The 12,974-nt window shown below is 37.0% G+C and overlaps 1 protein-coding gene across 1 annotated transcript in view; it reads right to left on the bottom strand.

The window, feature by feature from the left end:
• Nucleotides 1-12,974, bottom strand: part of CNGB3 (cyclic nucleotide gated channel subunit beta 3) — a 109,940-nt gene that overhangs the window by 87,590 nt on the left and 9,376 nt on the right. Inside the window, exon 3 of the mRNA XM_006202358.3 lies at nucleotides 6,704-6,830. Within this exon, the coding sequence (XP_006202420.1) occupies nucleotides 6,704-6,830 (127 nt within the window). The remainder of the gene's footprint in view (nucleotides 1-6,703; nucleotides 6,831-12,974) is intronic.

The raw sequence follows: 12,974 nt of genomic DNA, 5'->3' as shown, positions 1-12,974 counted from the left end.
GTTTACAATGTTGTGTCAATTTCTGGTGTACAGCACCATGCTTCAGTCATACATGAGTATACATACATTCATTTTCATATTATTTTTCACTGTGAGCTACTATAAGATATTGAATATATTTCCCTGTGCTATATAGTATAAACTAAGTTTTCTTCTATTTTAATCAGTCTGTATGTTCTTTCTGGCTAATTTAAAAATCTGTTTCTTTTGTCTTTTGTACTTTTAAGTCCCACTGGAATATATTTGGGAGGGTGGGAAGGGATAGACGGGATTTCAAAATTGGAATGTATTAAGAATTAATTCATTTTATTTACATTTATTTGGCTTACTGAATTTGAAGATTATTTGTTTCTCTTTGAATAGTGATTCTCAGCCATTCTATTTATTATCATTTTCTGGAGTCTTGATTATATATACATTTTGTACCTTTTTATACTTTCCTTCATGCTTTTGATTTTGATTTCTCTATCACACTTTCCATCTATTTTCTTAATGGTGGAAGTTTGGATGATTTCCTCAGATCTGTCATCCACTTTACTAATAACTTTTCAATTCTGTCTAATTTGCAGTCCAGTTCACTGACTTTCTATTTTAGAGATTCAATTTTTCATTTCTAGACACTCTTCTCAGTTAATTTGCAAAAATGTCTTGTCAATCCTGACAATTTCTTGTTCTTTGTTTCTTGCCTAATTTTCAATCTTCTCTTTCATTTCTTTTAATGTACATAACATGCTGATTTTATACACTGTTTTGATAATTTTATCATCTGTAGGTTTTAAGAGTCTGATTTTCAGTTTGTTGTTTCTGTTGCCTTGTTCACAGTGATTTATTTCCTCATGGGTTTAATAATTTTTGACTGTGAGTTCATGTTAATTGGAACTTTCTCTCTAGGGATACTTTGAAATCTGGTTTTAAAGTTTGCTTTCTTCCAGATTGTGTTGGGTTTTGGCAGATGTCTCGGTTCTGAAACTTAATTGTTTCAAATATTTTTCTTAGCCTTATTTTTTTTCAGGATGCCGATGTCATAAGAATTCTGGCTCCAGACGTATTTGAATACTGGCTCATGGCTAAGAATGTTTTTTCCATCCCTTCCTTTTCCCTAGCTTTCCAAGTTTCCTTCCCCCCACTGCCACCTCCCCAGTTTTAAATTTCTTTCCTTTTTTTCCACTCAGATCCAGGATGGAGACAACTACTACGCAAACTGTTTCCCTCTGAGGTAGAAGTTACCTTCCAATGAGTTATCCTTTGGAATCCTAGTTTTATTGAAAGAGTCTCTTACCTGTTCTTACATTCAGCTTAACCCCAGGTTTTGTTTCACTAGTGATACATTTCAACTCAGATCTAGGCTGTGCAATTTGGACAAAATCCTCAGGGCAAATACCAATTCTTGAAACTTTCTACCAGCAGAATTTATTTTTCACTAGCTCAGGCATACATTCAAATGAACGTCTTATATTTTACCTAGTTTTTTTTTTAATTAAAGTATAGTCAGTTGCAATATGTTAGTGTACAGTATAATGTCCCAGTCATAAATATACATACATACATACATATATTCATTTTCATATTCTTTTTCATTAAAGATTATTATAAGATATTGAATATAGTTCACTGTGCTATATAGAAAAATTTGTTTTTTATCTATTTTTATATCTAGTAGTTAATAATACCTAGTATTTAAATTACATTCTCTCCAAAGAATTTTCTACAAGTGTTTAGTCTGCCCCATTGCTAGAAATAAAAATGTTAGGAGTCATTATTAAAGAGGAATTGCCGATCTGTTGTTAAAAGTGTTTGCAATGCCTAATTATAAATATTGCTTACCATAGAGGAAAACTTTAATTTGGGGCTAAAAGTAACAGTGCATCATTTTTAATAAGCATCCCACAAACTGACAAATGTATAGCTGATTTTATTTATTTTTTACCAGCTTACGTATTATTGAAGTATAAATTGTATTTTATTTTTGTAAACTTGATAGCTGACATTCCTTTTGTATTTCAACTATAAAATTGCATGTGGATTTTTGAATATCTTGACTGCAGTGATTCTTGCCTTTCTAGCTACAAGACAATAAACATCAGTGTTTATGAGTGCTGATAAGATTCTGAAATCTCTCCGGCTCTCATTGTTCCTGCTGTGAAACGATTGCCTATTTTAAAACCACCCAAATAGAGACTGATTGTTATTATGAACAAAGAAGACTATTGAGAGAAGTAACCTTCCTGCTCCGTATTATTGGTAGCAATGGTGATGAAAAGCCACATGCTACACTGTAACAGTCGGTCTTGCCGTGCTCCCCGGTTATGGGCATGGAACGTTTCACTCAGTTTGCTTGTTCATCATTTAACCACTTAACCTATCAGGCATTCAACTCTGATTCCTTTTCAGACATAGCTATTTGACATTTCCAGGCAAAACACATCTTCTTTTGCTTGCTATTCATTAGTGTCCATCAAAATACACTTTTTTATATTAAAAAATGAGAATGGGCTGAGATGGAATGGCAGAAAAGGGTTGTTTTTCTCGGTAATGGACAAATGGCATCAGATGGGACCTTCCAGGGGTGAGCCACGTGTCTTTCAGAAGCTCAGTGATTCATCTGACAAGATAATGAATTGGTTGCTTTTCTCTGGGAAGATTTGCAAAGGATATTTTCCTCCTGGATAAACAATTTAGAAAACATTCTGAAAGGACATAAGAAGAATAAATAAAGCTAGTTTAACACAAATGGATTCCAGTCAGAAATGTGGACATGTAATATTTGTAATACATGTAAATAAGTATCTTGAAAGAAAAATCTCTTCCTGGGCTGACATGAATTTGAGGAACGTATTATTACTGTGGCTAGAAAATTAGTTTTAGGTTCTATTTAGAATCATTGAAAGATTAAGAAAAATCACAGAAGTGATTTTTATTTTATGAAATTCACATCTTTATCATAGTAGTGTACACTTTGCTCACCTCTTCGTTTTGTGTTTATATAAAAGACTAAATAGACATATGTGAATTTGGCTTATGCATATGTTCATACCATTTTATCCTTACAAAACAATATTTGAGACAATGGAATAGTTTATAAACAGGATACCCAACTTTGTAAATAGTTGACATTAGGATTTCTATTCTGGGGCAAGACAAAGGAAAAGGTCATTATTATGTATGCCCAAGGGCACAGAGGTTCTGTGTTAAGGAGTTTTTGGGTGAGTCTGGGTTGAGTAATATCTTACGCAGTTCAGGCTGGTGGCATACAGGAAACCCAGAAATTAATTTTTCTTAGTCCTGGAGTTTGGGAGTCTGAGATCACTGTGTCGGGTTATCTGGGTTCTGGTGAGAGCCCTCTTCTGGTTGCAGGGTTCTTGTATTCTCACGTGGTGGAGAAGAGGGCAAGAAAGCTCCCTAGGGTCCCTTCTGTAAGGGCACCCACTCCATTCATAAGGGGTCCACCCTAATGACTTAATCACTTCCCTGAGGCCTCATCTGCTAACACTATGACGTGGGGGCTTAGGGCTTCAACATATGGATTTTAAGGGAACATAAACATTCAGTCCATTGTAGATAAGATGAGAGGACTGTGTGAAATAGTGAGAAAAGACTGCATTTTAGCATCAGGAAATCCAGGGCTTGTCCAGTTTCAATTCGCTTATTTGAGTAATGGAGATAGTGTGATGGCTGACTCTACGTGCCAGCTTGACGGGGCCGCAGGGTCCCCGCTTACTTGGTCAGAGATTATTCTGTGTCTGTGAGGGTGTTTTTGGAATACATCAACATCAGACTAAGTAAGGCAGATCGTCCTCTCTAATGTCAGTGGCCCTCATCTAATCATTTGAAGGCCTGAACAGAACAAAAAGGCTGACCCTCCAAGAGGGAATTCCTGATGCCTGACTGGGCTGGGGCGTCATCTCATCTTGCTTTCAGATCAAACTGAAACCTTGGCTCTTCTTGAGTCTTGAGCTTGCCAGCTTTTGAACTGGAATTAAACCATCAGTCCTCCTGGTTCTAAGATTTTCCGACTCAGACCGGAACTACAACATCAGCTCTCCTGGGTCTCTAGCTCGCTGACTGGAGGTCCTGGAACTTCCGAGCTTCCATAATCACGTGATCGATTCCTTATAATCAATCTCCTTATATATGTATATATAATCTCTTATAAAATACATCTCTTTTATATATGTATCTTTTATTATATATATATATAATCTTGTTTAAAATTGTATATCCTGATGTGATATCTACGTCTTTTTCTATATATACCTGTACGTATATCTAAATCTATATCAATGTGACCTGTTGGTTCTCTTGGTATCCGCCTCCGCCTACCTTCTGCTGAGTGTGACAGAAACAAAAGGACAAGTCAATGATATCACACACAGAGATAGAAAAATACACAACACGTAATCTCCCGAGTACATATGGACCAGCCCAGACACACAATTACTATTCAACCCAGGATAATGTGAACGCACTTAGAATTAAAAAAAAAACTACTTTCAAATTTTATTTACTAATAATCTAACTTTTTTCAATTCAAAAAATTGAGGGAAGAATCAGTCCCTCACATGGCATCTATATTTAGTGACTGCAACCAATCAGATCTTCACTGTTTTTCAGGGAGAACAAGCGTTTTAAAAGCTGGACTTGCCCAACTTTAAGGTTGTTGATTTTTAGTAACTGAAAATACCAAAATCATCTTTACTCATTGAGATTATTGTGAAATAACACTTTCAGTAGAAAGACATTTTATCATAGATATTTTCTAGTTATGTATAAAAACTCTGCTATCTAGGATTCTAGATGTGGTACCATTACTGGCTTTGAAATCAAAACAGGAAGTTGGGTAGGTCCTGCATGGAGCATTAGGATTCCTGGTCATATTAGTCAAAAGTGACAATGGAACTTCCAGTGACCCTTTTAAGATGCTCCTTCAATGCAGCTGGTTCTCCCTCAACCTTGAAGAATAGCGTGAGCTATTAAGAGCTTTAAACCAGCTTGGGTCTCCTAAGTTTGTCAATTAATTCTCAGGTGACTTTGCTGCCTACATTGCAAACAGAACAATCAATTATTACAGAGAATAATCAATTCATGAGTACAAGAGACAGAAATGGGACCGGTGTGACTGGAACAGAGAGATGGTTAAGGTAGGGAAGGAGCTGTGTGCTGGGAGAGGACACGTGAAAACACATGGGAGATGGACAAGGCCATGTCCAGGAGTTCTGTGTTCTGAGATACGACCCATTTTCTGGGTAATTGGAATGTTTCCTTTCTCCTAGTTCAGAAGAGTAAAGGTACGACCCTGGGGATGGATATGGGTTAAGAGGGATATGTCCCTAAAAAATCTTAGTTATGGCTTCCAATTCAGTCCTTTGACAACCTGTCTCCCTGGTTATTACAAACAATTAAATACACCAAAATAAACGTGAGAAAGAGAGATCAGCTCAGAAGTTTAAACTGATGAATAAAGGCGAGTGTATTGGTGGGAGGGAGGAAAAAGCTCCACTTGGGGATCTGAGTCTTTTGCCGTCTAATCTTTGCTGAGCTGAACTATAAGCAAACTAATTAACCTCTTCATGCCTTGGCTGCTCACCCGCGAAGTGAAGATAACGATGTTCCACTAATAGGACCGTAAACCATCTGCAAACACCACAGTTATAGAAATAATACAAATAATTACTTACCCCTAGTCTTTACTCCAGAGTTTACACATCTTCTCTCTGTCTAAATAATACGTCAGTTTAATTTTTGTCAACCTGTGTGTGTGTGTGAGTGTGTGTGTGGTAGAGTGAGCTTGTGTTTATTTTTGTATACAGTCGAATTTGTGTTCATTGAAAAGCACTCTTTCTGATGCCTATTGTTCAGTCTAATACACAGGTCCTAGATTTTCATGGTGACACCTATTGACAGCACACAGTTTAATGCAGTAGAGCTGCTGAGAGAGAAATGGGAAAGGGGGTTTGGGGAGGAGTAGGTCCTTTTGGCTTCTTTATAAATGACAATGTTTCTTGCCTGTAAAAACTCTTTTTGCTTTTATTGTCTTATAAGCCTATTGCAATTACATTAACTAGAGTTAAGCAATTCAAATTGGATCAGCAGGCGAATAATAACATGCCAAGAAGTGGCAAAAAGAAGGGGCTCCTAGTTGGGTTTTATTGTGGATTCACTGATTCACATTGAAAATGCCATCTCCTTTGTGAGATTTCCAGCAATTTTGTAGGAAGTATTTATATAAATGTATTCCTTAAGTAGCATAAAGATTATCCCTTTTTATAATGATTCTTGGTTATCATACCATACTTTCTTTAGCAGGTGAATGGAAGTAATAATCAATATTCTGAAACAATAAAATATTTACAGAATTGTTCTGGTTATTTCTTTGTGAATTCAGAGAAGATTCATACATTCTCTTCAAACTTCTTTTTAAAATTCATGCCTGCATAGTAAATATGTAGGCTGTTTTCGAGATGGTATTAATGACTCAGACATGTGACTGCAATGTTTTTGTTGGTGAGATCTGCCCACAGATCCTGGTTATGGTCATGTCTGGTTGGTAAGGGACAAAGAACTGGACAGAAACGACCTTTCAGTTCTGGCTCAGTTTTCCTGTGTTATGTGACTACCGTAGTTCTCCTAGCCTTTGCTCAGCTAAAGTGGGGAATAGCTGTCCGAATTTTTCAGTGCAGTACTATGTGTTCTGTCGAATTCTCACCTGACCAGGCCTTCTTTCCCAGGCCCCATGTCCTCCTGCTCTGGCTTTGCTCCAGTCGACTCTGCTGGATTTTGAGGGTCAGGGTTTACAGTCTGATTTCTGAGTGCACTTTTCTCAGAGGTTTTATCTGTAGAGAGGAAATAAGACATAGATTGAACATATGCCACTCATGATACAGCTTTATTGGACAATATAAATCACAGAGATGCTGCTTCTTTTTCCAGAATAGTCTTCTCAGGAACTCCTCCGCTACGATTCTGGATAAACAAAGTGGGACCTTAGGCAAGAGGACACCTTCAAACTGATAAAAAATTATGCTTACATCATATGATCCAGCAATCCCACTCCTGGGCTTATCTGGAGAAAACTCTAATCCAAAAAGATACATGCACCCCAATGTCCATAGCAGCAGTATTTACAATAACCGAGACATGGGAGCAATCTAAATGTCCATTGACAGATGACTGGATAAAGAAGATGTGGTGTATTTACATATAAACAATGGAATTCTACTCAGCCATAAAAAAGAATGAAATAATGCCATTTGCAGCAACATGGATGGACCTAGATATTATCATATTAAGTAAAGTTAGTCAGAGAAAGACAAATATCATATGGTATCCTTTTATGTGGAATCTAAAAAAAATTATACAAATGAGCTTATTTAGAAATCAGAAATAGACTCAGAAACATAGAAAATGAATTATGGTCACCAAAAGGGAAAGGGATGAGGGGAAGGATAAGTTAGGAATTTGAGATTAACATATACACACTACTATCTATAAAACAGATAACCAACAAGGACCTACTATATAGCACAGGGAACTATATTCAATATCTTGTAATAACCTATAGTGGAAAAGAACCTGAAAAAGAATATATACCTGTATATGTATATTTATAACTGAATCACAGGACTGTGCACCTGAAACTAACACAACATTGTAAATCAACTATACTCCAATTAAAAACATGCAATTCAATTCAAGTAAAATTATATTTAACTTTTTGTGTGTTATGTAACAAAAATTTCATATGGTACATTTCTTTTTGATATTAGCAAAGCTGAAATTAATAGGGAGTCATCATTCAAAGGCATTTTCAGTTCTGCTAAAGTATTCATCATATGTGGCTGAAACTGAGGCGTCAGAAAACGCAGAAAAATAAATTAGGCAGAAATGATGTGATTGGCATTGTTTTAGGATTTTGCATTCTGATTTTTTAAATGAAGTCAAATCTTTGCTCTTGGTTTCATCACCTTTAGCTATGACCTCTTTTCTGAAGAAGCAATGCAAACTAATATGTACTAGCTTCATTTTCCGTCCAAAAATAAAATTTCTCCCTTCAAGCCTATAAGAACAATTTCCAATTAACGTACTTTAAATTGCAATTTGCCTAGAGAATAATCAATTTACTGGTAAATATTTGGATTTTAGGGAAGATTTTAATGAAAGTAAATTGTTTAATATAAAAAGAAAATATAGAGAGAGCAAAGGAATAGAATAAATACAATTTAATTCATTATCCACAGTTTCTAATTTATTTTTAATTGAATGTACTGTGCTTAGAAAATTGAAACCAAAGCCCAAATCATAATTCTTATTTTATTGTAGTATGTTATAATTTTAAAAAACTTAAGCCAACCCAGTATTGAAAATCCAGATTGCAAAAATGATAAATCAGAGAATGATCGCTTACTTTACAAAGGTTTTCACTGTACAAATCCTTTAGTATGAAAATTCTTATGATCCATATAAAATTTTTCAATGCACTAAACTTTTTGGGAGCCTATTCCAAGAGTAAAGGGACTTATAAAGTTGAGTCACTACTTACAGTTTTAAAAATTTTACGAATAAGAAGGTTTAAACCCCTGGATTTCTCAAGATGATTTTGTTCATTATATATATCTTCATCTACCTTTATTTTGGAATTATAGTAATTTTGGCTGAAAGATAGGAAACACACACTTTCCTTACATCGTTTTTTACTAAGAGGCTTTTGATAGAAGTAAGAGAGAAGGATCTAGTTTCCCTACGTATTTGAGTCCAGTCATATTTTCCCAAAATATTGCCCTTCAGTCATTTTCCAGATTTCTGACATCGTGCCTAAGAAAGTGACAGCCAAATATTTTTCCTATATCTGCCAATATTGGGGGCGATCACTGTAAAATATTTTAAAACACAATTCTTAAATTCTGGCCATGGATGCCAGTACATTCATGGATTGGAACTCTTAAAACTGTATGTTGTTAATGCATTTTTACATGGAGAGGATCTAGGGTTAACATGAGCTCCTCATCGGAGTCTGGATCAAAAAAAAAAAATAAGGACTATGAACTATTTGGTGGACTTACATTTTCTAGGAACACCTGCCCCCCAAAGTATATTAGGATTGAAATAGAGCATGAAAAATGAGTAAAAGAATTCAGGTAAAAAAACCCCTCTTGAATATAAAACGAGCAGAATCTGTCAACCAGAATACTCTTTAAGAGGCTTTTCGTGAGTCTTTCTTACAGAGGCTCATGAATTAAGCTGCTTCATACGACTTTCATCACTCATTCAAGTCACAGCATACATATGACAGTTCGGTGTTACCTTTCTGCTAGCACCAATTACAGACCAACTGTTCTGCCATAGTTCTTTTCTTCCATTCTAATAAGGAATTTTTGTTTATCCTCATAACACTTGGATTAAACTAACTCTAAGTAGATTTTTCCCATCTCACCAGATCTCCTCTAGGCATCACCAAGCCCTTTGAAAATGGCGCTGCCTCTATTATGACAAATCTAGGCTATTTAGAAATTAATTATAGCCAAATTTGCTTTGTGGATAAGCATTTTAATTATAAAAGAAATGCTCAATTATAGCTTGTTGGTGAAGATGAGAAACCAGTTATTTCCTATTCTTGGATTCAATGCAAAACAACTTAAAAAATACCCATGAAGACTTAAAACAAAAAGATCTCCATCAACTACAGTCAGTGTGGGTGTCTTTTTCTCCATGCAGCGTGTTATTTGTTTGTGGGAACAGATGGTCCGACTGTTTGCATCATCCTCATCATGAAAGAGGAATCGCAAATACATGGCAAATCTTGCTTTGGCATCTGGGTGAAGTTTTGCGAACTGCGCGTTGTACTGCTTCCCAGCTTCACACATGGACAACAGGATTCCCCTTTTTGTCACTGCCCCAGTGAATAGAATAAATCTTTCTGCCAGCTGTGCTCTTTGTACACTGCATAGCAACCGCCAGATCTCATCAGTACACTTGGCCCCATTCTGCCCTGGAATGTGTGCCCATGGCAGATATCAAAGTGTTCTGATACTGTTGCTTTTATTGAATGCACAAGAATGAGCAGTGGGTTTGCCCTGCACACACCTGGCTGATTCTGTCTCCAGCCTGGCAGCATCTCACCCTGGGCCTCTGTGATACACTTCCCACCTGTCTGACTCCCCTGGAGCTGCGTGTGGCGGAGACCTGCACAGGTGTGAAGCACCTGCTTCCCTCTCCAAGAGAGGAAACAATTGATGTAGAAAGCCATTAACCTTCCACATGCTATCAGTGGGACTAAACAATGGCTGGAAAAGGAGGGATTCAAAGAAAGAATCTAATTTGGGGATAAGGTCGTTAAATAAGCGTTGGTTTAACTGGCTCATTTTTCAGAAGAATATAAAAAGAGGGCCTGAAAATGCTTTCATTGGTTGGGATGTTTGGTGCAGGTGATAATATCACTTAGTTAAATTTCGAACTCTTAAAACACCACGTATATTGTGGGCTCTGTCTCAAAAACAAACCTCCTTTAATTAGACACCAACAGTACCTGAGTTCTAGATGTTAGATGAATTAATAAAGGCTGAGTCTGAGTACCTTGATTAGATGCATAAATGGCACTATTGTTCCCATCTTAATGAATGAACATTTGGAGTTAAAATAATGAACAACACACTTTTAAGAAGTGCATGATTAATGGCTGTTTTCTGGCACCAAAGATTGTATTTTTGACTCAGCTTGTGGTTAATTTTGTGGTTGCTAGAACACATAATGTTCTTAGAATAGTTTTAACCTTTGATCCCACTTGAAATTTCATTGTATCTTTGCAGACTGTCAAAGGACATGGAGGAAGTTGACAAACATTACAGCAATGCATATAAAATGGAATCTGACTGAGTGCCTTAAAATGTCACAGAACAGAAACATGGAATGGTTTATATTAAGAAGCATCCATGCAATCTATAAAAATCCAGAGGGGGCAAAAAATCCAGAGGAGAAGGAGTCAGAGTAGGTGAGGGTTCTGGAAACCATCCTACAAGAGGAATGGCTAAGGAACTTAAGTTCTTTGGCTAACGTATTAAAAACTAACTAGCGACCTAGCAGTTATTTCAAATTCTTTGAACGGCTGTTTAAATAGGAAAGAAAATAGATTTATTTTACACATTCACTCCAGAAGAGAGAGGAAGGGTCCATCAATGGGATTTACAAAACAAGCAAACAAAACCCCAAATGGTCTAACAACTAAACTTGTCTAACAGCAGAATACACAGTTTTGTGAGGCAGGGAAAGCCCCATTGCTGGAGGTGTACAGGGGACCCGGGGATTGTGGCAAGGGAGACGGGATGGGGTCCTTGAATCTGGTCAGAGGTTAGAGTTCCTCTAGTTAGCCTGAACAGGCTAAAAAGTCCCAAATATAAAAGAAGGAATTTTTTTATTTGGGCAGATTTTTTGCTTAAAGATACATCATCACAAGTAAAGAAATGAACAACAACAAACAGAAAAAAAGAACAGCTCCATCTAAGGTAGCTTTGGTGCTGTGTCGGGATCAAGGAAATCCTGCCTTCTCTCCGTGTCATGCTTAGTTTCAGGGACTTTTTTGTTGGAGTTAATTCATCTAGAAAACACATTTTAGGTGCAGGTATTAAGGAATGTGGTGGTGGGTTGCTGGTGTTGGGTACCAAGGAGAGAGCTTTAATCCTTACATCACCAATCTCTGGGTGACTGGGGATAAATCGCTTTCCTGTAACAGTTTCCTCATCCATAAAATGAGAAACACTTTTGTCACGGGGATTTCTGTGAGGATTAGATAAAGACTCCAAGAAAATGCAACGTAAACACAAAATGTTCCACTAGCCAGACTGGAGTAAATTAAAATTATCTTTTTTTCCCCCCAAAAAGGGATATAGTAACTCTTTTAGGTCTGCACAGCATTGATGTATATGGCCAGGAGCTTCTATTTACTTAAAAAGGTTCCAAGGATCAGGAAAGAAAGCGAGATGGAATTTCCTACAAATCAGCTCAGCTTTAGCAGAAAGAAGCCGAAAAACAGAATTTGATGTAATTGAGTTATGCAAATATTTTTATTACGTAAACTACAAAATATATATATATATAGCCAAAACACTCACTGTATCCACATCAGAGTCTCAAGATTTTAGTTTAAAGAAGTAGGTGGAAACTGAGGAATTTTTTTTAAATGAAGGTACTAGGGATTGAACCCAGGACCTCATGCATGCTAAGAATGTGCTCTACCACTAAGCTATACCCTCCCACCTAAAACTGGGGAATTCTTTCAGTCTCGTCTTCTATTTGATATTTAAAAGAGAGTATGAGATCTAGCCCTAACTTCTTCTTTTAGCTGACATGCTTTCTCCATCTCTACTGCATCACAAGCAGAAATGGTAACTGGTTGTGCACCCAACTGGGGCCTGACTAGGGGGGAGGCAGCTCGCCCACAGCTGGCTGGTGACCACGGCGGTGGTATGAAGGCTCTGCCCAGAGGCAACAGTGGTTGTTATCTAAGTCAGGCAGGCTGCTCTGTCTGGAATTTGGACCTGGAAGTTAGTAGATGGGAGTGAGAGCAGTCCAGAGCAGATATGCGCGGCAGTCATTAGAAATGAAGCCATGTTGACTGTGAGCAAGAATCAGAGAAAGTAAGTAGCTCCCAGGGCTGCCTCTGTCCCCTGAATGGCTTTTCAGGTCCAGTTACCTGCAGGTTTTCTTACGATGAGCCCTTGATGCTGGAAGTGCCTTGATTATGTCTCTGTCCTTTGCCAAACCAGTGTGGTTGGGAATTTTCTTCATCATTTCAAACTCTGAAGCATAATTATATTTATCTTTTTTTTAGACTAAGTTTTCAGAAATTTCATGCCAGGCTTATTCATTTCTCATTCCTTTTGTTCATCATCACATTCGATGTCATTTTTAGGGGGTATAGCTCAGTGGTAGAGCATTTGACTGCATCATATTAGATAACATTTTGGAAGAGTATTTCTCATTGAGTT

Source organism: Vicugna pacos, chromosome 29 (genome assembly GCF_048564905.1).
Source record: "Vicugna pacos chromosome 29, VicPac4, whole genome shotgun sequence".
Classification (NCBI taxonomy): domain Eukaryota; kingdom Metazoa; phylum Chordata; class Mammalia; order Artiodactyla; family Camelidae; genus Vicugna; species Vicugna pacos.
This window is presented reverse-complemented; position numbering and strand designations above follow the sequence as displayed.